Source organism: Equus przewalskii, chromosome 2, assembly GCF_037783145.1.
Source record: "Equus przewalskii isolate Varuska chromosome 2, EquPr2, whole genome shotgun sequence".
Classification (NCBI taxonomy): domain Eukaryota; kingdom Metazoa; phylum Chordata; class Mammalia; order Perissodactyla; family Equidae; genus Equus; species Equus przewalskii.
Window position 1 is genome coordinate 31993181 of NC_091832.1, and position 22824 is coordinate 32016004.

At 59.9% G+C, this 22824-nt stretch overlaps 1 protein-coding gene across 2 annotated transcripts in view; it reads right to left on the bottom strand.

Annotated features, from left to right (window-relative positions):
• EPHA8 (EPH receptor A8) overlaps positions 1-22824 on the bottom strand; it is a 36820-nt gene that overhangs the window by 2061 nt on the left and 11935 nt on the right. Inside the window, exons 4-16 of one of the 2 annotated variants that reach the window (XM_070598789.1) lie at positions 14024-14179; positions 11584-11919; positions 7269-7393; positions 7038-7200; positions 5731-5824; positions 4459-4526; positions 3497-3661; positions 3145-3330; positions 2821-2882; positions 2069-2278; positions 895-1044; positions 611-801; positions 94-258 (exon numbers count right to left, since the gene is read on the bottom strand). In XM_070598789.1, coding sequence (XP_070454890.1) covers positions 94-258; positions 611-801; positions 895-1044; positions 2069-2278; positions 2821-2882; positions 3145-3330; positions 3497-3661; positions 4459-4526; positions 5731-5824; positions 7038-7200; positions 7269-7393; positions 11584-11919; positions 14024-14179 — 2071 coding nt within the window. Of the gene's footprint in view, positions 1-93; positions 259-610; positions 802-894; positions 1045-2068; positions 2279-2820; positions 2883-3144; positions 3331-3496; positions 3662-4458; positions 4527-5730; positions 5825-7037; positions 7201-7268; positions 7394-10803; positions 10915-11583; positions 11920-14023; positions 14180-22824 lie in introns of those variants that run through there. The other variant, XR_011534316.1, reaches the window with a different exon arrangement.

Genomic DNA, 22824 nt, shown 5'->3' on the forward strand with positions numbered 1-22824 from the left:
CGAAGCTGCCAAATCCTCAGCGGCTCTGCCTCTGGCCCTCTGCCCTCTCCCCCAGCCCCACCCCCTGGGGACCACCTCCACCCTCCCACTCACTGAGCGTTCATACGCAGCACCATGCCCAGAGAGGAGTAGCCACCAGCAGCGAAGTGGTCCCGGTAGCGGCCCATGCGGATGGAGTCCAGCCAGTCCCCCACGGTGAGGCCCCCGCTGCCCCCTCGGAGGTCAAAGCAGCTCCGGGCAAAGGCGGGGGGCGGGCACCTGAGGCACAGGGGCCCTTGGTGAGTGGCCTGCCAGGCCTTTGCCTTCCTTGGGGACACTGGGCATAGCCACCCTCAGCCTCCATCCGGGCTCAGCAGTGGGCAAGGGGTATGAGGGCCGGGATCCCAGGCCTGGAAGGAGAGGGCCAAGGAAGGCCCAGGCAGGCAGGAGTCAGGCGCCCAGGCAGGGATCAGGGGCCCAGGCAGGGGTCAGGGGTCTAGGATGGACAGGGGTCCAGGGCCCAGGCTGGGTCTGGTCCAGGGGTCAGGGTCTGGACTAAGCCCGGGCCTTATCTGGGGCAATGCTGGGAAGGCAGCCGGGCTTGGGCAGAGCTGGGGTGGGCGCCAGGCACCTGCTGACAGTGGCCGTGGCCCTGAGAGTCTCAGGGCTCCGGATGAGGGCATCGAGGACACTGAGGATCTGGGAAAAGCGAGGCCGCTGGGCCCGGTCCTTGTGCCAACAGTCGAGCATGAGCTGGTGCAGGGCGCGGGGGCAGCCCATGGGTGCAGGCAGGCGGTACCCCTCCTCCACAGAGCTGATGACCTGGGGAGCGGGGCATGGCGCTGGGCTGGAGGCTGTCGCCCCTCCAAGGCCCCCCCAACCCCCGTCTCTGCCCAGCCAGGGCCCCGAGCTCACGTCACGGTTGGTCATGTTCCAGTAGGGCCTCTCCCCGTAGGCCAGCACCTCCCACATGACCACACCAAAACTCCACACGTCGCTGGCCGAGGAGAAGGTCCGGAAGGCGATGGCCTCAGGGGCCGTCCAGCGGATGGGGATCTTCCCGCCCTGCGATGGACGTGGGTCTGTGAGGGCTCCTCCGCAGCCCGAGCCAGGGAGCGGAGCACCAGGGTCCTGCTCCCACCCTCCAGGGCCTGTTCTGATGGGGAGAGCGGCTCACGAGCTGCCGTGAGCACAAACGGGAGGACGCTTGTGAAGCCCGGCACAGCGGACGCTCAGGAAAGGGCCAGCAGCCGATGCGCCAGCCAGCACAGAGTGCGGGAATGGGCCAATGGCTCCTGACTCCTCCTCCTTTTCCTTCTTCTTCTTCTTTTTTTTTTTTTTTTTGAGGAAGATTAGCCCTGAGCTAACATCTGCTGCCAATCCTCCTCTTTTTGCTGAGGAAGACTGGCCCTGAGCTAACATCCATGCCCATCTTCCTCTACTTTCTATGTAGGATGCCTGCCACTGCATGGCTTGCCAAGTGGTGCCATGTCTGCAACCGGGATCCGAACCGGTGAACCCCGGGCCGCCGAGAAGCGGAACATGCGCACTTAACCCCTGCGCCACCCGGCTGGCCCCCTTCCTCTTCTTCTTCCTTTTTTTTTGGTCACAAAATCCTTTCTCTAAGTGAAACCTTATTCAGAGGGTCAGTGGGTGAGCTCCACAGGGAAGGTTCCGGTTGAGGCAGGCGGTGAAGCCAGAGCCCCGTCCACTCGGCCGCCCCCTGTAAGGCAGCTCCCAGACACCTCCAGAGAAGCCCAAGTCTCCACGGAACACGTGTTGAAAACACTGGTTTTTACCCGACCTTAGAGACAGATGTGGAATCGACCTGATTCAGAGAGATGCCAATTCTCCCCAAATCTCCCGCGAGTGAGTGACGGTGGGGACCAGCCCTGGTGTCTCCCCAGGTGACGGAGGGAAGGCAGGAAAGGTGGCTCCCAGTCCCCAGAGGGGACATTGAGGTGCAGAGCAGAGGGAGGGCTCGCCCCAGGTGGAAGGCAGCCTAGAAACGGCCAGCTTCACTCGACGACCTGGGGGAGCCCTCCCGCGCCCTCCCTGGGCCCATCGGAAGGTGGAGCGGGCTGCGCACCGTGGTGGTGTAGGCGGCGTCGGGATCGTCCTCCAGCACCCGCGAGAGCCCGAAGTCGGACACCTTGCAGACCAGGTTGCCGTCCACCAGGACGTTGCGGGCGGCCAGGTCGCGGTGCACGTAGCCCAGGTCGGAGAGATAGCGCATGCCGGCGGCCACGCCTCTGAGCATGCCCACCAGCTGCATGACGGTGAACTGCCCATCGTGGGTCTGCGGGGGACACGGCTCGGCTTCAGCAAGGCTCCGAGCAGCCCGCAAAGTGTCTCACTCGTAGGAAGCAGGGTTCTGCTCACGGTCGGGCTCACGGCCTCGTTTACACTCGGAGCAACCCTGAGAGGCAGGTGGGGCAGCGATGGCTGCTCATCCATTTTGCAGAAGGACAAATGGGGGCTCAGAGAGGTTAAGCCCTGTGCCTAAGAGCACCCAGCGAATAAAAGGCAGGGCGGGGGCTGGGAATCCAGTGATTTCTGCCACACCCACCATGCCTCCCAGCTGCGGAGGCCCTGGGTCCCCACAGAGCACCCCCTTAGCCTGTGTGCAGGGCAGCGGGACCCGTGCAGCAGGGCAACTCTAACGGGATGGGGGCTGAGAGGCAGTCTGATTGGCTGATCCTTAGGACCCCCTACACCTGATCCCCCTCCCCAGGGCTGTCGGGTCCAAGCTCTGGGGGTGTTGGAGGCCTGCCACTGTCTCCCAGCGCCCGGACTGAATGGCCCTCCCCGAGCCCACGTGAAAGGGGGCGGGGCACGCACCCTCAGGAAGGCGTCCAGGGAACCATTCTCCATGTACTCCGTCACGATCATTGCCAGGCGGCCTGGGGAGGGGATGGGGCGTGGGTGGCTCTTGGGGGATCAGGCCTGCTATATCAGAGACCCCAGGAACACGCCCCCTGATGAGCTGCCAGGAGCTGGGCGAGTACTGAGGGCCCCAGGGAGCCTGGGTTTCTCCCCCCACCTGAATCACCCAGGGACCTGAGCCGGGGGTACGGGCAGAGCAGGGTGGTCTAGGGAGGGCCCCAGAGGCCCATGCTGGACAGGAGGGGCCCTCAGGTGAGGCTGCCCTCGCCTGGCACCTACCACGGGTGACGACGCCTTCAAGGCGGATGATATTGGGGTGGTCAAACTGCCCCATGATGGATGCCTCACTCAGAAAGTCCCGCCGCTGTCTCTCTGTGTAGCCGGCTTTGAGGGCCTTGATGGCCACGGGCACGTCCTGCTGCCCCGGCACCCGCAGCCATCCGTAGCAGACTTCCCCGGATTCTCCTGTGGACCCCGAGTGGGGCAGGCCGGGGAGGGTGGTGGGTCCCTCCTCCCCTTGCCCTGAACCCCCCCAGCCTCACACACCCATGCCAGGCTCCTCCGCTCCCCTCTCCCGCTGCCTGGGAAGCCCCTCTGTGATGGCCCCAGCCCCACCGCCCGGGAAGCTCACCAGAGCCGATGATCTTCTCAATGTGGATCCTGGAGGCCTCGATCTCTCGGGTGAAACTGCGGCCCGCCCGGCCCGGCTCCTCATAGGTGTGGGGTTCCGCACAGAGCTGGGGCTCCGGGATCTTCCCCGGGGGGTGGTGCAGGGGCAGGAAGACGGGTGGGGGTGCTGAGGGGCCAGGAGAGAAGGGCTGTCAGCTGGGTTCCCGGGCCTGGGAAGGGTCTGGGGTGGGGTGAGGCGTGTCTCTGGGAATCTCAGGATATGGTGGCAAACAGTAGGCGCCCAATAAGAGTTCGCCAAATGAAAGTAGGGTCTCTATGAAGTAGCCGTGGGGTCTCTAGGGGACTTTGGGGTCTCCAGTGAGTTCTGAGCGTGTCTGTCATTTTCTAGGGTCACTTCTAGAGTCCTTAAGATCGTTCCAAATTGTTTTGAGGTAGGAATGTGGCAAAAAAGGTTTCATCACAAGTGCCAAGGTAGATGGACTGGGAGTGGCTCTCTAGAAGACCGTGTGACGCTGGATCCTCGGGCTGCATTCAGGCTCAGCGGGCATCAGTACCACGACCGATACTACTGTCTCCACGGGCAAAGTGGGTGTGGAGGCAGACAACCCCATATTTGCCTCATTTTCAGAGCTTTGCCGGGTCCTTAAAAAGCTCTCTGTAGCAGGGGTTCTTGTCCAAGATTGTATGACTCCCCCCGAGAAGACTGTCTGCAAAATTGTGTGTGAGTGCACACATCAGGGCATTCCCCGGGAGAAGGTCTCCAGCATCCTCAGTGGGGTCTGTGAACCCAGGAAAGGTGAACAGCTCTGGGGTCTCCAGTCTTGTGACATCCTGGGGTCCATCTCTCGGGCTCTGGTCTTTTCTGTGGGCACCTTGCTCCTTCCTACCTCTGCCATCCCCAGACCAGCAGTGGCCCCACCGTGACCTCCTCTTTGCCCCCAGATGCCGGGGCCCCGCACTCACCCTGCCCGTTCTGATAGCGCATCTTCTCCTCGTCTGAGTCCTGGAAGGCCTTGCTGTAGCCACAGTGCCTGGGGAGGAGGGGCACGGTTCTCCCCGAGGCCAGACCGCCCCTCGCCCCAGCCCTGACCCCACGCAGGGACAAGTCAGGACCCCTCCCTTCTACTCCTCTCCCCCTTCAGGTCAGCGCCTGCCACCCCAGCACCTGCCCCTGCAGGGGGAGTCCTCGCTCTCAGGCTCTCAACCCAGCTGAGCTGCGACATCCTTGACATTTACAGACACTTACAATTTACAAAGTCTGTGGCATCATTAGCCCTGTTTTACAGGAGACCATCCCTGGTGGAGGGGTTAGGAGATGAGGCTTCTGATGCCAAGCCTGCTGTGTGACATTGACAAACCCTTCCCTTCCCTGGGCCTTAGTTTCTCCATCTATTGGATGATCCTTCATTCTCGCCATCTGGGATCCTAAGCCTGCACTGAGCCAGTATCCCAGGCCCTCCTCCCTCTGGAACGGAGCAGGGGAGGGGAGAGTGACCCAGAGCATGGTCTTTGGCTGTGACAGACCTGGGCTCCTGTCCCAGTTCTGGCTTCTATCTGGCTGAAGCAGCCTAACCTCTCTGATCCCCAATACGCTCACCTGCAAAAAGAGGTCAGAATCTCTGCATCCCTGGAGTGTCATTAGGATTAAATGAGATGGAGATGGTGATGCTCGAAGGAGCCCGAGCAGGGCTGGCTGGTGGATGGATGTGGCTGAGAGAGTCAAGGAGGACAACTGGGTTTGGGGCTTGAGTAACCCCAGGAATGGTGGGGCTGTGTCCTAAGATGAGGGGCCTGTGGGGTGTGTGGGTTTGGGGGGCTGTTTACTAAAACACATCCGAGTGGACACAGGAGTGGGTGGCTGCATCTTGGGGAGAGGTGTGTGGTGGTGCCATACATTTGGGGATGTCAGCACGAAGGTGGGATTCAAAGCCCTGGACCCTGATGAGGCCGCTCAGGAAAGGTGGACCTGAGTACACAGGGAAGAGAGGCAGGTCCCCGAGCCTCCCTGGGTTGTCTAGAGAGCAGGGGCTGACAGAGACGGAGAAGGACAGGCCAGACAGGCGGACGGGAAGTGGGGCCAGGCGGGGGCATGGAAGGCAAGAGAAAAGTGTCCGAGGAGGAGGAAGGAAGAGCAGGTGGATGTGTGAGTGAGCCCTGCCCCAGGCACAGGGCGGGGGCAGGCGGGTGACACAGCGCTCCAGAGGAGAGCCCGGGGGCTGGGGCCGGACCACCCACCTCTTCTTGCAGATGAGCAGGAGCAGAAGCACCACCAGGCCTGTGATGAGCGTCAGGCAGATCCAGACAATGGTCCGCGTGTCGTAGCGGGGTCCTGCGGGGGACACCAGATCAAGGGCAGCCGCTCAGCTGTGAGCCAGCCCAGGGCCAGCACACAGGCACCCCCTCCTCTGCCCCCAGCCCCCTCTCTACTGAGCCTGTCCTTCAAGCCCCTGCTGCCCCAGGCTTCCTGGCTTCCCAACCCGGTGTCATCACTTCCTGAGACTGTGTGACCTGGGGAGAGTCACTGGACTTCTCTGAGCCTCAGTTTTCTCATCTGTAATGTGAATCAGAAAACGCCTGGCCTGCCTGTTATCCCAACAGTAACAAAGCTGAGTGTGCCGAGAGCTCAGTTCAGTCTCCGTGGCCGCTCCCCACACCCATCCAGGGAGGTCCCAGTATTAGCTCAGTTTTCAGATGAGAAAACGGAGGCTCAGAGAACTCAAGGAATTTGCTCAAGGTCACACAGGACATGGGATGGAGTGGGGCAGGATTCCCACCTGGGCAGTCTCCACATGGTGTCAGACCGAGGAGCACCTGAGACCCACAAGCCACGGGTGCCAGGGGAGCAGGGTCGAGAACACAGCCTGGAACCCTCTATCAGAGGGTGCCCAAGGATAGAAGACCTCATTGGCTGGAGATGGGGCCGGGGTTCTCAAGCTGGAACGCACCTCAGAATCCCGCTGCAGGCTTGATAAACCTAAACTGCTGCCCCCCGCCCCCCCAGGGCCTCTGATTCAGAAGGTCTGGGGTGGGCCTGAGAATCAGCATTTCTGGGAGCTCCCGGGTGAGGCCGAGGCTGCTGGTCCTGGAACACACTGAGAACCTCTGTTCGGAGGCCGGGGGCGGGATGATCCTGGGGAAGGGGCACGGAATTTGTCCCTAGAATGTCCGCGTTCAAATCCTGCTTTGCTGGGTAACCTCGGGCAATTCACTTTACTGCTCTGACCCTCATTTTCCTTGTCTGCAAAATGGGGCTGTGGGTAATGCCAACTCGATAGAGGGTCTCTGGGACGGTTATGAGGTTGTCCTCATGATACCTGCAAGTCACACTGACACTCAGCAAAAGCCAGCGGCTGACACGCTGTTCCCAGCTCTGCCACATCAGGCAAGTACCTTTCCTTCTCTGAGCCTTGGTTTTTCTCCTGTAAATATGCTGATCCACCACAGGCGCCAGCTCAGATAGCACAGTTCCCCTTCTCTGACCACCAGGGCCCTGGCACCCGGCCCTGCCCAGCTCCCGCGGCCTCCCCGCTCCTGGCACTCACGGGGTTTCCCGGTCTCCACCTCCATGGCCTGGCTGAAGCGGCCGCAGCCTGCAGAGGTGCGGGCTCGGACCTGGAACACGTAGCGGGTGCCCGGCTTGAGGCCCGAGACGGTGGCCCTGGTGGTGACAGCCTTGAGGGTGGAGTAGCTTTGCATCTCCTTGTCCTGCCATGGGAGGGCGGTCAGCCAAGGCCTGCCCACCTGGCCCCCACCTCGCTCCCGCCCCGCAGTACCTTCTCATAGTACTTGATCTCGTATTCCAGGATGATGCCATTGGGCTGCTCGGGCTCCTGCCACAGCAGCGAGACACTGGTCTGCCCCGCCCGCTCCTGGCGGATCACCACCACCTGGGACGGGGCTAGGGAAGGAGGCCGCGCAGTCAGACAGGCAACCATGGGGACTGGCCTCTGTCCCCCTTCCCAGGGCCCTGAACAGGGATCCCAGCTCGGGCCATGCTCCGTCTTGCCGACTGTCCTGCCCCCGCCCAGGAGAGCCAGCACCCTCCACTCCTCCTGCAAAATCACTGGCCACTGCCTTGGTCAGTCACCGGGGGTCGGCACAGCCTGGCTCTGGTCTGAGATGCTGGGGTTGGCTTGACCCAGATGAGGCCTGGCAGCCCCAGCTTCACTGCCTCCTCCTCCTCTCTGGCCAGGCCCATCCACGGGAAGCATGCTGGACCACACCCGCCCCATTAAGCAGCTGCTCTTGTCCACCCTGGGCCCCATCACCTGAGGTCTCTAGCTCCACGTCTCCCACCCCCAGCCCAGGGCCCCGTGTGGGGCAGGCTGTCAGGAGAGGCTGAGGAAGGAGGAAGCAGAGGAGACGGGACAGGGAGGATGGAAAGAACTACACTCTCACTGCCTGGGTTTCGGGGGTAGGACTCTGGACATTTAGGGAAGGGACTGAGCTGAGCCGGGGGCCCATCTGAGCTCATGTATTCTCGTGTCACACTAGGCCACCCATTCGCCCCCTCACTCACTCACTGATGCATCCATTCCCTCCCTCCCTCCTGCGTTCAGTGCAATGATCCACCACCCCCCCCACCCCCCAGAGAGAGACCCAGGCAAAGGCAAACTGAGGAACCGCCCGCAGGACGCCCTCCTCCTGGCCCCCTCCAGCCCGCAGCCCTCCTCTTTCCCCTGCCCAACCCGAGTTCTACTCTCTGCCCCACACCTCCCGTGTCCCTGCAGGCAGGGACTGCACACAGTAGGTGCCCCAATAAGTGTTGCTGGATGACTTCGACATGAAAAATTAACAAGTAATTCCACAGTTAAGCTGGAGGGGGTGGCGCAGGGGAGATCCCACAGCCTGGGAATCAGGTCTGGGTTCACAACAGGCCCTTCCCTTCATGCCTGGGACCATGACTGTCCCTGGGTGGCAGTCTCCCATCCAGAAGGTGAAGGTAGCAGGCACCACGTGCCAGGAGGAGGTGAGGATCAGATACAACCATCTATGTGAGCAGCACACACCAGGGCCAGGGATATGTGGGCGCCTCTTAAAAACCCCAAAATTTCCAAGGCAAGAGGTGCTGTGACACAGGGGCAGACAGAGGGAGACCGGGCTCAGAGGCAGGAGGGAAACAGGGCACCTGAGAGGGCTCCAAGGAGCAGGTGGTTGGGGGGAAGCGGTGGGGGGGGGGGGTGGGGGCAAGTGGTCTCTGAGGGCGGAGGCACCGGTTTTGCTCAGGGCTGCTGTCTGCCCCAGGCACCCAGCTCCCCCTAGTGTATCCTGAATGCCACATGCCGGGCACTGGGCTGGGACCCGGGGACACTGCAGTGACCAGGACAGCCCTCAAGGAGCTTATGGTCTAGTAAGAGAGACGGAAAGTAAATAAGAAAACAAGTCAACACGTAAATACAGGTTGGTTAAGAGCCCTGAAGAATGACGAGGGTGCTGCGATGGAGAGGACCATACAGACACAGGGGGCCGGGAGGGAAATGGGCCATTTCAGCTGGGGTGGTCAGGGTGGGCCTCCCTGAGGCGGGGTGACAGCTGAACTGAGGACTGAAGGAGCCACTCATGGGAACGTCCCAGGGAGGAGCGGGTCCCTCCAATGGAGAAGCAAGGCCAAGGCCCGGGGTGGGGAAGGGCTTGGTGCGTTCAAGGATGGGGACCGGTGGCCAGTGTGGCTGGAAGGGAGGGAGCCAGGCGAGAGTGGATGGGGTGAGGCTGCAGAGGCGGGCAGGGTGGGTCCCGTGGGTCCCCCCAGCCCCGGGAGGGTCTGAACTGTGTCAGCTGAGGATGGAGCTTTAAACGACTCACGGAGGACCTGATCTCACTTACATTTTTAAAGCTCATTCCGGATGTGGTGTGAGAAGGAGTCAGGGGGCAAAGTGGGAGGGGCGCCTGTGGTTGTCCAGGCAATACGTGATGGGGACGTGAACGGTGCGATGGACTGAACTGTGTCCCCCTGCAAATCCATATACTGAAGCCCTATCCCCCAATGTGACAGTGTTTGGAGCTGGAGCCCTAGAGAGGTGATCAGGTTCAGATGAGGTCGTGAGGGTGGGGCTCTCCCGGTGGGATGAGTGCGTTTCAAAGAAGAGAAGCCAGAGAGTTCTCTCTCTCTCTCTGCCATGTGAGGACCCGGGGAGAAAGCAGCTGACCACATGCCAGGAGGAGAGTTCTCACCAGGAACCACAGCGGCCAGCACCTTGGTCTTGGCCAGCCAGCCGCTAGAACTGTGAGCAGAAAACCTCTGTGGTTTAAGCCCCCGTCTGCGGTACTTTGTTACAGCAACCCAAGCTAAGACAGACGCGGGGTGGGTACCGAGTGTGGAGGTGGTGATGCTTGAGGCAGACCGAGCAGGGCTGGCTGGTGGATGGATGTGGCTGAGAGAGTCAAGGAGGACAACTGGGTTTGAGGCTTGAGTAACCCCAGGAATGGTGGGGTCGTGTCCTGATATGGGGGGCCTGTGGGAGGTGCAGGTTTGGGGGGCTGTTCATCTAAAAGACATCCGAGTGGACAGAGGAGCAGGTGGCTGCATCTCGGGGAGAGGTCTGTGGTGGTGCCGTTCATTTGGGGATGTCAGCACGAAGGTGGGATTCAAAGTCCCGGACCCTGATGAGGCCACTCAGGAAAGGTGGACCCGAGTACACAGGGAAGAGAGGCGGGTCCTCCAGCATCTTGAGGTTGCCTAGAGAGCAGGGGCTGACAGACATGGAGAAGGACAGGCCAGACCGGCAGACGGGAAGCGCGGGCAGGCGGGGCATGGAAGGCAAGAGAAAAGCGTCCAAGGAGGAGGAGGAAGAGCAGGGAGAAGTGCCCACTGGACGTGGCCACGTGGGCATGTTGACATTCTGTGGACAGGCAGCGGGGGAAGATGCCAGACTGGAGCTGCATGGAGAGGCCCACAGAGGAGAGGATGCAGACGTGGTGAGCACAGACAGCTCTTTGGGGCGTGTTCATGTGAAGAGAAATGGGCGGGGGGCTGGAAGGGAGAGTGGGTTCAGGGAGGGTCTCTTTATAATGACGGAGCACAGCGACTGGTGTCTGAATGCTGCTGGGTTCTCTGCTCCACCCTCTCCCTGGCCAGCCAGCCACCTGCCTCAGTCACCCTAGGAAGTAGGTGAGGCAGTGCCCTGAACACCGGGCACACAGGTCCACTCCTCACGGTGTCCCCATCAACGAGGACAGAGATGGGACTCAGCGGGTGCCCCACGCCTGCTGGCCGGATGAATCTCCTGAGTGGATGGAGCCCTGGCATCGGGGCGGGAGAGCCCTGGGCTCAGAGGTGGGAGGCCTGCGTCACTTGGGAGTGAGACAGACCTGGGTTCGAATCCTGGCTCTGCCACTTCCTATGCGGTGACACTGGGTGGCTCTCTGCGCCTCAGTTTCCTCCTCTGTGACATGGTGGGAATAGTGTCTGCTGGGCCAGGCCTGCGTGGTGTGGGGAGGAGACGGAGGTGAGGAGCTGGAGGGGTCCAGGGCATGTGCCAGGGTGGCTGTTAATGGGGAAGCTGCCCGCGATGGGCTCTGGGGACAGGCTGTCCCTTGACGGGCAAGACCCACCAGAATTTGGAAACAAGAGGTTCCAGGGACTCAATTCAGGCCAACGACTGGCTAGAAACAGAGAGAGAAATGGCTGTTGTCCAAACCAGTGCAACCAAAGCCATCCCAGGGGCAGCAGTGGCAGCTGTTCTGGAAAACGATAATCAGAATGATTTTCTTTTTCTAATGACGTTTATCGAGCCTGCAGCACGGGCCAGGTGCTGGGCTAAGCATTTTCATTTCCATCATTTCAGCCTCACAACAGTACCTGAGGTAGGTACTATTACTCCCATTGCACCAGGAAGGAAACAGGCAGAGAAAGTTCTGGAACCCAGGCCTGCGATGGCCACGCTAGCCTGCCTCTGTGCTTCTGGATTCCTCCCACTTCCAGGATGTGGTCTACTCTCCTGAGGCCTGCAGCTCTGAGTCCTGGTGAGCAGGACACGGCCAGGAGAGGCGGGAACTGCCTGAGGGCCTCAGCCAGCCCGTGGCCAAGCTCTGATGCCCGGGAGGGCAGGGGCCCTCCCTGGGGAAGCTGGGACAGGGGTCTCCGCCTACCTGCCTGGTTCGTGGTGATGTTGACGACGGCGGCCCGGCGGGGCTCGGGGCTCAGGTCGGACACGCCGTTGACGGCCTCGATCCAGAAGGAGTAGTTCATGTGGGCCAAAAGGTTGGCCACCAGCAGGCTGGCCTGCACCAGGCTCGTCTGCTGCGGCACGAAGCGGGTGCCACTCCCGCACGTCTCGCAGTGGTCCAGTGTCCAGGGGCAGCGGCGGCACACGGCGTTGTAGGTGATGTCACTGCGGCCACCCGGGTCCAGGGGAGGGGCCCACTCCAGTGTCACGGACGTCCCATTCACACTGGAGATCAGATTCACGGGTGCCGAGGGTGGCCCTGGAGCAGAGAATGATGGGAGGGGTGGAGGGCATTTATGCGAGTGGGTCCAGTCTCCTCCCATGAGACCAGAGAAGGGCTGTGGCTCCCCTACCATATGTGGGGCTCCCTAAGAATGAGGTCACGCCTACTCCATCCTCTGGAAGCTCCCTGAGGGCAGAGGCAGCGTCTCCGCCATCAGACTGGGACCACAGTGTCAGAGTCTGGGCACCGTTACCTAACCTCCCCCCCCCCGCCCGCAGGACCACAGGGGGCTCGGGGTTTGTGCTCCCCAGAGTTTTCATCCAGAGCTGGGGGCAGAGACTGCACAGCCCTGGGTAGCCAGGCTGGGTGTGAAATGCCCCAGTTGTTTGTGTCCCACACTTCACCTTGACCCTCTGTGCTGGATTCACTGTAAATGCCACTGAGCACTTTGCTAGAGTGAAGTGGAGGCGCCAGGCAGCCCAGGGGCGTCTCCGTGGCCCTGAGCGCCCTCCCCCACCGACGGGAGCCCCAGTCCCGGCAGCAAGAGGACTTTGGAGAGAGGGGTGGGGTTGGGGGCTGGGGGACCCCTGGGCTCAGAACGCCAACTCTCAGAATCCCAGGGAAGGAGTCTTAGATCTTAAGACAACAGAATTGTAGGATCTCAGCACCACAGAGAATCTTAGAATCTGAAGGGTATGGAATACTGAAAGCCTCGTCTTCTACAGTCTTCAGATTTCTAGAAGCTTAGGGCACTGAATGGTGCATTTGGAGAGAAACCAGAGTCCAGCCAGCTGAGTGCAAGTGTCCGCTAGAGCTTAGAGCTGGGCTCCCTGGGCCTGAGGAGCCCACGGTTGTCACCAGGTCACTCAGCCATTCTCTCTGCCCTTGCCGGTCCCACATGGGGGATGCGCAGGTCTGGACAGAGCTGTGGAAGGAGCAGGGATGGAGAGAATGTATGCTATGTGTGTATGCGTGCAAGGCAGGCGTGCATGGGTGTGGTATGAACACACCTGGGCCCTCACCTGCTCTGTGCAGGGAACCTGGGGCTGGGTGGTGATGGAGGTGGGGGGCGGGGGAGATGGGGCAAATTCCGGGCAATTCAGAACCGTGTGAAGTACCCCCCACCCACCACAAGAGTCCAAGGCTGGCAAACGGGGCAGGCTGAGCTGGCTGCAGCCCCTGCCTGGCCGGGAAGGGAATGTGAGAGGTCCCTTCAGGCCAGGGGAGGGGACGCAACAGAGGGGCCGCGTCAGAACGCCAGGACAGTCACGCAGCCCTGCAGGCGCGGCGCCAGAGTCCTGGGAGTCCCGTCAGGTACACGGGGCACGCGTGCACACCACCACACCCTCTCCAGCACAGGCCTCCCTTGCACGGCCAGGCGTGCACAAGCTCAGCTCACAGGCAGGTTCGTTCAAGCTCTGCAGGGACTCAGGAGTCCCCTACAGGTACCCGGATGTGCACACACACCCCTAAGGATCCTTTACATACATGGGCACAAGCACTCGCACGCTCACACTCAGGCGTACAGACACTCTGCAGGCAGCTTCTGTAGGAGACAGACACACACAGTCACACGATTGCGGTAGGCCTCCCGGGGCGCACACAGAATCAGACACATGCATGCGGCCATCCAAGCAGGCAACCACACACACTCCATGTACACACTCACGCACACACCTCGCACACACCAAGACAGCTCCTGGCATTCAGCAGATCCTACCAGTTCATCCAGGATGACAGTGATGGCTCCTTTGATGTCCCCCTTGCCTCACGGGGAAACCCCCCGCATGCCCACCCCAGTCCCCAGGACAGGCATTACTGCTGGATGAGAAGATGGCCAAGGCCACCTGGTGCTGCGAAGGGCTCTCGTCTGCCCCGGAGCAGAGAGGAGAGACCAGGGAGGGAAGGGAGAATTTCCCTGGAAAGATGGCTGGTGACATACAAGAGGCTGGGCCGAGAGAGCTCAAGGCCATCGTGGGGGGTCAGAGTCACCCCCTACCCCACACTGGCCCCTGGCCCAAGAGAGTCACTTGTCCTACTCATCCACAGAGCACCAGCTCCCTGGGGCCTGTGAGACCAAGCATGGGGTCCTGGTCCAGCCCGGGCCTCGAGGATGCTGGGGTCCGGGGGTGGTACTCACGGGTGCAGGCTGCAGAGGGTGGGTCCAGGGCTGCACGGTAGTAGCTGAGGTCGCAGCGGCAGGCCTGGGCAGCGGGGGCCGCAGAGTGGCTGTGGGGAGGGCAGCGGGCGCAGAGCTGGTCCCCAGGAGCCGACTTGTAGAAGCCTAGCTCACAGGCTGTGGAGGAGAAGGCAGCTGAGGGGGGCCAGCCAGGCCACACCGGCGGGCCCCGGGACGGGGCTCACTCTGACCGAGGGCTTCCTCGGGGGTCTCCCGGGAGGACAGAGGTGCAGAGCTTCAGCATCACCCAGTCCTACCCTCATTTGCAGATGAGGGACTGAAGCGCAGAGAGGGCCTGTGACTTACAGAGGGTTGGTTGCACAGCAAGTTGGGGGCAGAGCTGAGGCCGGGACCCTCACACCTGAGTCCTGGCCCCAAAGTCGGCGCAGGAAAGAGCCTCTCCTGCAACAGCCCCTCCCAGCCAGGCCCCGTCTCCAGCCTGACTCTGTCCTTCACGGGACACTGGTCCTTGAGTGAGACACCAGCCTCGGGGGTGGGGGCCAAGAGGCTCAGAACCAAAGCAGGGCCAAAACCCCAGGGATGCGCCTTGGGTGGGACATGAAAGCGGACAGAGAATGGGGATGTGACTGGAAAGGGACACAGATGGTAAGACCCGTGGTTCCCAGACAGCGTGGACATGGAAACACCCCTACACAAATACAGTCCCGGCCCCCCAGCAGCCACTAGGGATGGGGCCCAAGAATCTGTGTTTTACAAGCTCCCCGTGCGACGCCGACCATCCAGGGATCACAGGCTCCCATCCCCCCCGGACCCCACGTCACCGCCACTGTGGCTAGGACCAGCTTGTCTCAGATCTGGCCTTCTCTCCAGCCGCTGCCACACCTGCTTCCTCCTCCACCTGCATGACGGCAGCAGCCTCCAACCCCACCGGCAGCCTGCCCCCAACCCACTGGTCACTCCACCTGGACTTGAGCACACCCACTCTGTGCCAGGCGCTGCTTGGGGTGATGGAGACACAGCCACGAACAAGATCCCCACGGTCTCTGCCGTCAAGGATCTGGGGTTTCAGAGGGGGACACAGTGAACAAGGCTGTGCCCACCTCCAGGAAGGAAATAAAGCAGAAGATGTGGCAGAGGGGAAATGGCAGAGGAGCTGCCCTCCCAGAGAAAGAGAGGCTATCTGAGCAGTGGCCTCAAGGAGAAGAGTCAGCCATGCGGGGAGTGGGGACATTCCAGGTTAAAGGACTCTCCAGGATGCACATCTGACTCCATCACCAACAGTGCAACCCCTCATGGGCTCCCCACGGCCTAAACAATAAAGCCTGGCATTCAAAGCCCTCTCTATGAGACCAAAACCCACCTGCAGCCTCCTTCAGTGTCACTTCTCACGCCCCATCCTCAGGTTGAACTAAAGGATTGCCTGTTTCCCCACATCCAGCAGGCTGTTTCCTGCCTCAGGGCCTTTGCATGTGCCGTGCCTTCTTCCTGGGCTGCCTTTTCTCCTATGTCTACCTGTTGAATTCTTTCAAGATTCATTTAATCATACCCTCAATGAAGTCTTTCTGGACCTCTCCACACCTCCACGTGTACACGAGCACGCGCACGCACACACACACACATACATAAAAGCCACTACTCCTCTCCCCGCTTCTGCAGTCCCTGCTCAGTCTCACCACCTGTAACGCTATGGTTGGACTTTTATTTATCTGTGTGTCTGACTTTCCTCCTAGACCAGAAGGTCCTTGTGGGCAGATCCTTGAGAATAAGTCCAGGGCTGCCTCATTCCTCTCAAAATTCCCGGCCTCTGGGCCAGGGCTGGCTCAGGGCAGAAGTTGTCAATGCTGGTGGGAGTTTTCAAATTGAGCTAATCCCACCATTGTCTGCTCTGGGCAGAGAGACACCCCGGGGGTTCAGGAGGACCCAACGCCACCCATCCAGGCGGCTCCCAGCTCCACCTATGGAACGGAATCCAATCACAGAGGGACGGCCAGGAAGCTCGGGGCGTCTCTCTGCACAAATCCCGTCTGGAGATCTGGAGAACTCGGCGCTTGAGAGAAGCTTCATTGAAAAGACATCTTGTCATTTCTTCCTTGGATGTTGATCGTATCTCTTTATTATAATAGCTAAAATTAGGTTAATTTGTAAAATTCTACAAACTTGAGAGAAAACCTGAAATCAGGAGAGATGATAACGCCCTGAAGCTGCTTCACAGACTCAGAGACCAGGCAGGCAGAGGGGCTTAGCTGTCGGGGAGTCTGGGGAGACCCCAAGAGGGCTCAGGCCTGACCGGGGGCTGGGAGCTCGGAGTGGTGGGGGCTCCTAGTTGACACACTGGGATCTTGCCTCCTCCTCCCAGAAGCCCCCGGGAGGCCCAGGCCTGGGGCACGGCCCAGGAGCTCCATTCAGAGCCCAGGAAGCTGCAGGGGAAGAGGGCAAATATTTGGGGAGCCTGCTGTTGACCCGAGACACAGCAATCCTCCTCACGTGATCGGATCCATGCTGAGGAGCATCTCGGGGACCCTGGCTTATTCTGTCTCTCACTCATTCCTTCACCCAAATTTCCCGTGCTTCTACTATGCACCCAGGATAACTAAGAGCTGGTCCTGCTCTCAAGGAGCTCTCAGAGCAGTGACAGGCAGAACACACATGGTGACATCTCAGTGTTACCCCCGGCATGATGGAGGCACCACAGAGCAGCCGCATGAGTCCCTGACCGCTCAGACCGTCGAGCCCTATCGGGGAGGAGCAGACACTCGGGAGCAGGAGCCTGGGGGCCTTTTCCTGTCTGACCCCTGCACCTGGCCAAAGGGACACTGGGCAAGCTGCTGGGCCTCAGTTTCCTCGTCTGCATGATGGGGATAATGACAGTACCCACCTCCTCGGGCCCTTGGGAGGAGGGCATGAGCGCACACAGGTGAAGTCAGGCCAGGACAGCGCCCGGCACCTACTCCTACAATTCTCTGTAGTCGGCAGAGGAGACAGGCCGGGGAGCTGGCGCGCGGCCCGGGGTCCCCATGCACACACAGGTGGAGGGGCCTCGGGAGGGAGCCGGGCCTCCCCCAGCCTCTTGACACCAGTGGGGCTCGGAGACCCCACCATTCTGCGGCTCACCAGGGGGCCTTCTCACGCGCCTGGCTAATACCCACACGGCTATACTGTGTCAAGGCCAGATTAATCCTCGCAATGAAAATAAAATAATCTTTAATAAGAATACTAATCACCAGGCCTCGGGGAGCCTGGAGACCTAGAGGCGAGCCGGGAATTAACGGGCGAGACAGATGGAGCAGCTCCGGGCTAGGCCCGGCCCTGCCCGTCGCCCTGGGGCGCTTCCAGAGGCCCGGGCACCTCAGCCCCGGCCAGGAGGGGCTCCCCCCGCAGAGGGCACCTTGCCGGCCGCCTGTCAGGCCAGCAGCTGCCGGAGGCCCCAGCCACCTCTCGCCTCTCCCCCGCGAGGAGCTGAAGATTTGACAAATAAGGTGTCCGCCGGTGGACGACCAAAGGAAATTAATTCTAAATCAGATTTTAAACACAGTCAGGAAGGCGAAAGAGCTCGTCGTTCCTGTGCCCCTCCGAAATGAGACTCTGGTATTTATAGAAAGATGATTAGGGCCGCCGAGGGTGATTTATATTCTGAGTCCAGGTGACAGGAAGGACGGCGACCGGGACCGCAGACTCGGGGCTGCTGCCCCATCGGGTGACACTCTGAGGGGTCCTTCCCCTTTCTGGAGTGAGGGGGGCAGTGCAGCCAGCGGTGGGGGAGCTCACCAGGTCAGGAAGGTGAGGCGTGGGGAGCCTACTGGTTGGGGAGTTGGGAGATTTGGGGTTCAATCAACCAGTCCTAGCTGTGTGCCCTTGGGCCAGTCACTTTGCCCCTCTGGGCCTCTGTCTCCCCACCGGTACACTGGACTAGCTCCGCATGGCTCTAACAATCTTCCGCGGGTCTCTGAGGCCTGGGTGCAGTCTTGGTAAGGCCTCTAAAGAGCCGTGTGACTGGGGTGGTCCCCTCTCCTGGGCTTTATCATCTTCTCTGTAAAGTTGAAGGCTGCCTGGCCACTTCTGAGGGGAGCTGTGAGGACAACACCAGCAAGCTGGGAGCCTGGCAGCTGGGACGATGGCTGTCACCGTGGGCCTGGTCCCTGTGCAGGTCTCACGCTCTGGATCTCTTCTCCTATCACTAGAAGGAAGTGGGGGTTCGGGGCTGGATAAGCCGGGACCCCTCCCGCTTCCTCTCCTCAACAGTTTGCTCAGAGGGAACCGCCCGGCAGAGACAGCCGGGGTCCCCAGGACCCCAGGAGGGCCCCTCTGGTTGGGGCTGGGGGGCACGGCTCTGAGAGGACGTCTCAGGCAGCCCAAGATAGGTCCGCCCACTCGCTCCTGGCTCCTGCTTGGCCGCCATCCTCCTCATCCTCAGGCCACCACCAGGCGGGCAGTGGGGATGGGGCCCTGGCAGGACCACTGGCCCCGCCCCACTTGTGGAGGCCTCAGGTTTGTGCTGCTTCCTCAAAGGAGGCCGCACAGACAGTCACAGAATTCCACCGACAGGGCCGAGAAAAATCTCTCCTCGTGCGACCTAAAACGGGCACTCCGTTCCCAAACCTCACTGCCTGAGTGCCCTATGAATTAAGATTTTTTATAAAACCTGTAATTATCTTGCAACTGGCATAATGATGCTGTATTGTGATTTAAATGTAAAATTCAAAATACGTTGCAATTCCCTAACCCTGCTTTGGCTTTTCTCTATTATTTTATATGAATGTGCCAGCAGCACCAGGAAATGGGAGCGGCCTTGGCCTCTCCCAGCCCCGGGAGGTCCAGCTGTCAGGCCTTGGGGTTTCCACCTGAGTCCTGCCCTTGACACGCTGTGGGAACTTGGGCAAGACGCATTCCCTCTCTGGGCTCCACTTCCCGCCTCAGGGAGGCTGGAGCAGGACCCAGAGCTCTGAGTGAGGCCTCGACCCCGAAATCAGGAGGACCAGTCTCCCCTCCATGGGCAGTGTACCTTGGAGCACAAAGACAAACATGTGGCCTGCACTCACTGGCCAAGTCCAGAGCAGGGGTGGTGGCTGACCTTGAGCAGGTATCCACCAGCCGGCCGGCCCGACTGCCACGGCTTATACTGTACCAGTTACTGACTGCTTGAACGTCACCCCACGTCAGAGGGAAGGGGGGCCTGCAGGGGGTCTGGCGGCAGAGAAGCAGGTCAGGTGCAGGGGCAGCAGATCCCCACTCCACTACCTGAGTTGAGGGGCCTCAGACTTCCGCATCCGTAGGATGCAGACATAATCCCCAGCCAGAGCACTGCTGGAAGGATGCGAAACCGCGTGGACTCCTGGAACACAGGGTCTCCCTGTGCCTACATCCCCCGTGCCTGGGACACAGCAGACGCTCAACAGAAAGAGCAACTGATGCGACGTGTAAGAAGCGCTGAGTAAAGTGCCTGGCACATGGCAAATACTCGAACAATTGTCACTAAGGGACCTTATTACCCCCACGAGCATGAGGTGACATTGGGAGGCAGCTCTGGTGGGGAAGGAGGCTGGGGATGGACCAGGGATGGGTGAAAAGCCCACACATGGCTCAGAGGCGGACCGACCTGACTCTGGTCCCAGCCCCACCTCTCACCAGCTGTGAGACCGAAGCCGGCGACACTACCTCTCGAGCCTCAGTTTCCCCCTCTGTAAAATGGAATTGTAATACCCACCTTGCTACAAAGAGCAAATGAACTGATGTGTGAGGAACCCCCTTGCAGGCTGTAAAGGCACTAGAGATGTTTGTCATTACTATTACCCAGTGGGAAGTTGAAAAGTCAGGGATGTCTGTGAGAGGACCCAGGAGAGGCTAGAGGCCTGGGAAGCCTGGCAAATGAGGCCAGAGAGGGTACAACAACTCCAGAAAGAGGCAAATGTCACAGGTGGTGCTTTGGGGTGTAGGGTCCAGGAGAGGGGAAGGCTTGCAGCCGCTGGGAGAATGAAGAAAGATTCCTTAAGGAAGCCAGAGAGCCCCAGAGAGGGGCTGGGCAGGGCCTGGGGGCTGGATGGAAGGGCCTGGTCCCCGAGCACCACCTTGTGCATCACTGAAATGGTCAGCCTGTGCCCTGCTCCGGCCTGCGAGCACCAAGGGGCCTGTCCTGCCTGCTAGGGGCAGAGGGATGGAGCTGAGGGGGCTGAAGCTCCCTCTGACTGTGGCCTCAGGGCCACAGAGCTCGGAGGATATTCCTGGGGGCTGACAGGGCCCTGTCCCAGTTTTCACTGAGGCTGCCCGGGGACAGGCCTGGATCTCTCTGACCCCTGCAAAGGCACATCCTCCTCCCCCAGAGAACTCATGACCCCAACAACAGGCTTCACTGCTCTGAGGGGCTGAGCTGCCACGTTTCCAGTCCCTGGGGAGGCCAAGGAAGGGCAGAGGGCAACCAGGCGGAGACCAGTAACAGCTGGGGCCCCAGGTGTCTGTCCACACAGCTCCCCCAGGGTTCCCGGCTCTCAGGGCGCCTGGCTGCCCTGCTCCCACACGGGGCACAGTGCAGCTGTGACACCCGCACACACGGCCTGGGGTCTGGGCCCTGCTGCTGGTCTGACGTGGGGGCCCCAGCAGCAGCCCCACGGGGACAAGTGCCAGGCCACTTCATGACCAGGGTCTCTCTCTCTGCTGTCCTCCCTCACAGGCACCTTGGCTGTCCTCTCCCACAGCTCACTGGATAAGCGCCCCCTGAACACAGGCAGGCTGCTCCAGGTGCCCCAGTGACGTACCCAACCTGGGCAGTGCTCCCTGAGCGCCCTGCCGCACACCTCCACAGTGGCCCCACACCACACACCCTCACCCAGGGCCTGTCCTTCCTCACACTCCATGGGCTAGAAGGTCAGTCGTTTTGAGCATGGACTCTGGAGGCCAGACTTCTGAGTTCAAGTCCTAGCTCTGCCACTTCCTAGCTGTGCAACCTTGGGCAAGTTGCTTTGTCTCTCTGTGCCTTAGACTCATCCATAAAACCAGAACAACAGTATTTGCTATTTCATAGGGTAATTGTGAGGCTTAAATGTGTTGATATGTGAAAAGTGCTTAGAACAATGCCCGACACAAGTTAGTTCATAGTAAGTACTCAGGAGAGTACTCAGTCACCCAGGGGTCCTTAGAACAATGCCCGACACAAGTTAGTCACAGTAAGTACTCAGGAGCGTACTCAGTCACCCAGGGGTCCTTAGAACAATGCCCGACACAAGTTAGTCACAGTAAGTACTCAGGAGAGTACTCAGTCACCCAGGGGTCCTTAGAACAATGCCCGACACAAGTTAGTCACAGTAAGTACTCAGGAGAGTACTCAGTCACCCAGGGGTCCTTAGAACAATGCCCGACACAAGTTAGTTCACAGTAAGTACTCAGGAGCGTACTCAGTCACCCAGGGGTGCTTAGAACAATGCCCGACACAAGTTAGTTCACAGTAAGTACTCAGGAGCGTACTCAGTCACCCAGGGGTGCTTAGAACAATGCCCGACACAAGTTAGTTCACAGTAAGTACTCAGGAGCGCACTCAGTCACCCAGGGGTCCTTAGAACAATGCCCGACACAAGTTAGTTCACAGTAAGTACTCAGGAGCGTACTCAGTCACCCAGGGGTCCTTAGAACAATGCCCGACACAAGTTAGTTCACAGTAAGTACTCAGGAGCGCACTCAGTCACCCAGGGGTCCTTAGAACAATGCCCGACACAAGTTAGTTCACAGTAAGTACTCAGGAGAGTACTCAGTCACCCAGGGGTCCTTAGAACAATGCCCGACACAAGTTAGTTCACAGTAAGTACTCAGGAGCGCACTCAGTCACCCAGGGGTCCTTAGAACAATGCCCGACACAAGTTAGTTCACAGTAAGCACTCAGGAGCGTACTCAGTCACCCAGGGGTCCTTAGAACAATGCCCGACACAAGTTAGTCACAGTAAGTACTCAGGAGAGTACTCAGTCACCCAGGGGTCCTTAGAACAATGCCCGACACAAGTTAGTTCACAGTAAGCACTCAGGAGCGTACTCAGTCACCCAGGGGTCCTTAGAACAATGCCCGACACAAGTTAGTCACAGTAAGTACTCAGGAGCGTACTCAATCACCCAGGGGTCCTTAGAACAGTGCCCGACACAAGTTAGTCACAGTAAGTACTCAGGAGCGTACTCAGTCACCCAGGGGTCCTTAGAACAATGCCCGACACAAGTTAGTCACAGTAAGTACTCAGGAGAGTACTCAGTCACCCAGGGGTCCTTAGAACAATGCCCGACACAAGTTAGTTACAGTAAGTACTCAGGAGCGTACTCAGTCACCCAGGGGTCCTTAGAACAATGCCCGACACAAGTTAGTCACAGTAAGTACTCAGGAGAGTACTCAGTCACCCAGGGGTCCTTAGAACAATGCCCGACACAAGTTAGTTCACAGTAAGTACTCAGGAGCGTACTCAGTCACCCAGGGGTGCTTAGAACAATGCCCGACACAAGTTAGTTCACAGTAAGTACTCAGGAGCGTACTCAGTCACCCAGGGGTGCTTAGAACAATGCCCGACACAAGTTAGTTCACAGTAAGTACTCAGGAGCGCACTCAGTCACCCAGGGGTCCTTAGAACAATGCCCGACACAAGTTAGTTCACAGTAAGTACTCAGGAGCGTACTCAGTCACCCAGGGGTCCTTAGAAGTACGTCTCCACCCTGCCCACGGACGGGGTCGCCTGCCATAGTACTTCCTTCTCTCCTCCCTCTCCCTGCACCACACACGCGCGCACACACACGCATGCACATGCACACACACGCACACACACGTGGCCCGGAGTATCTGC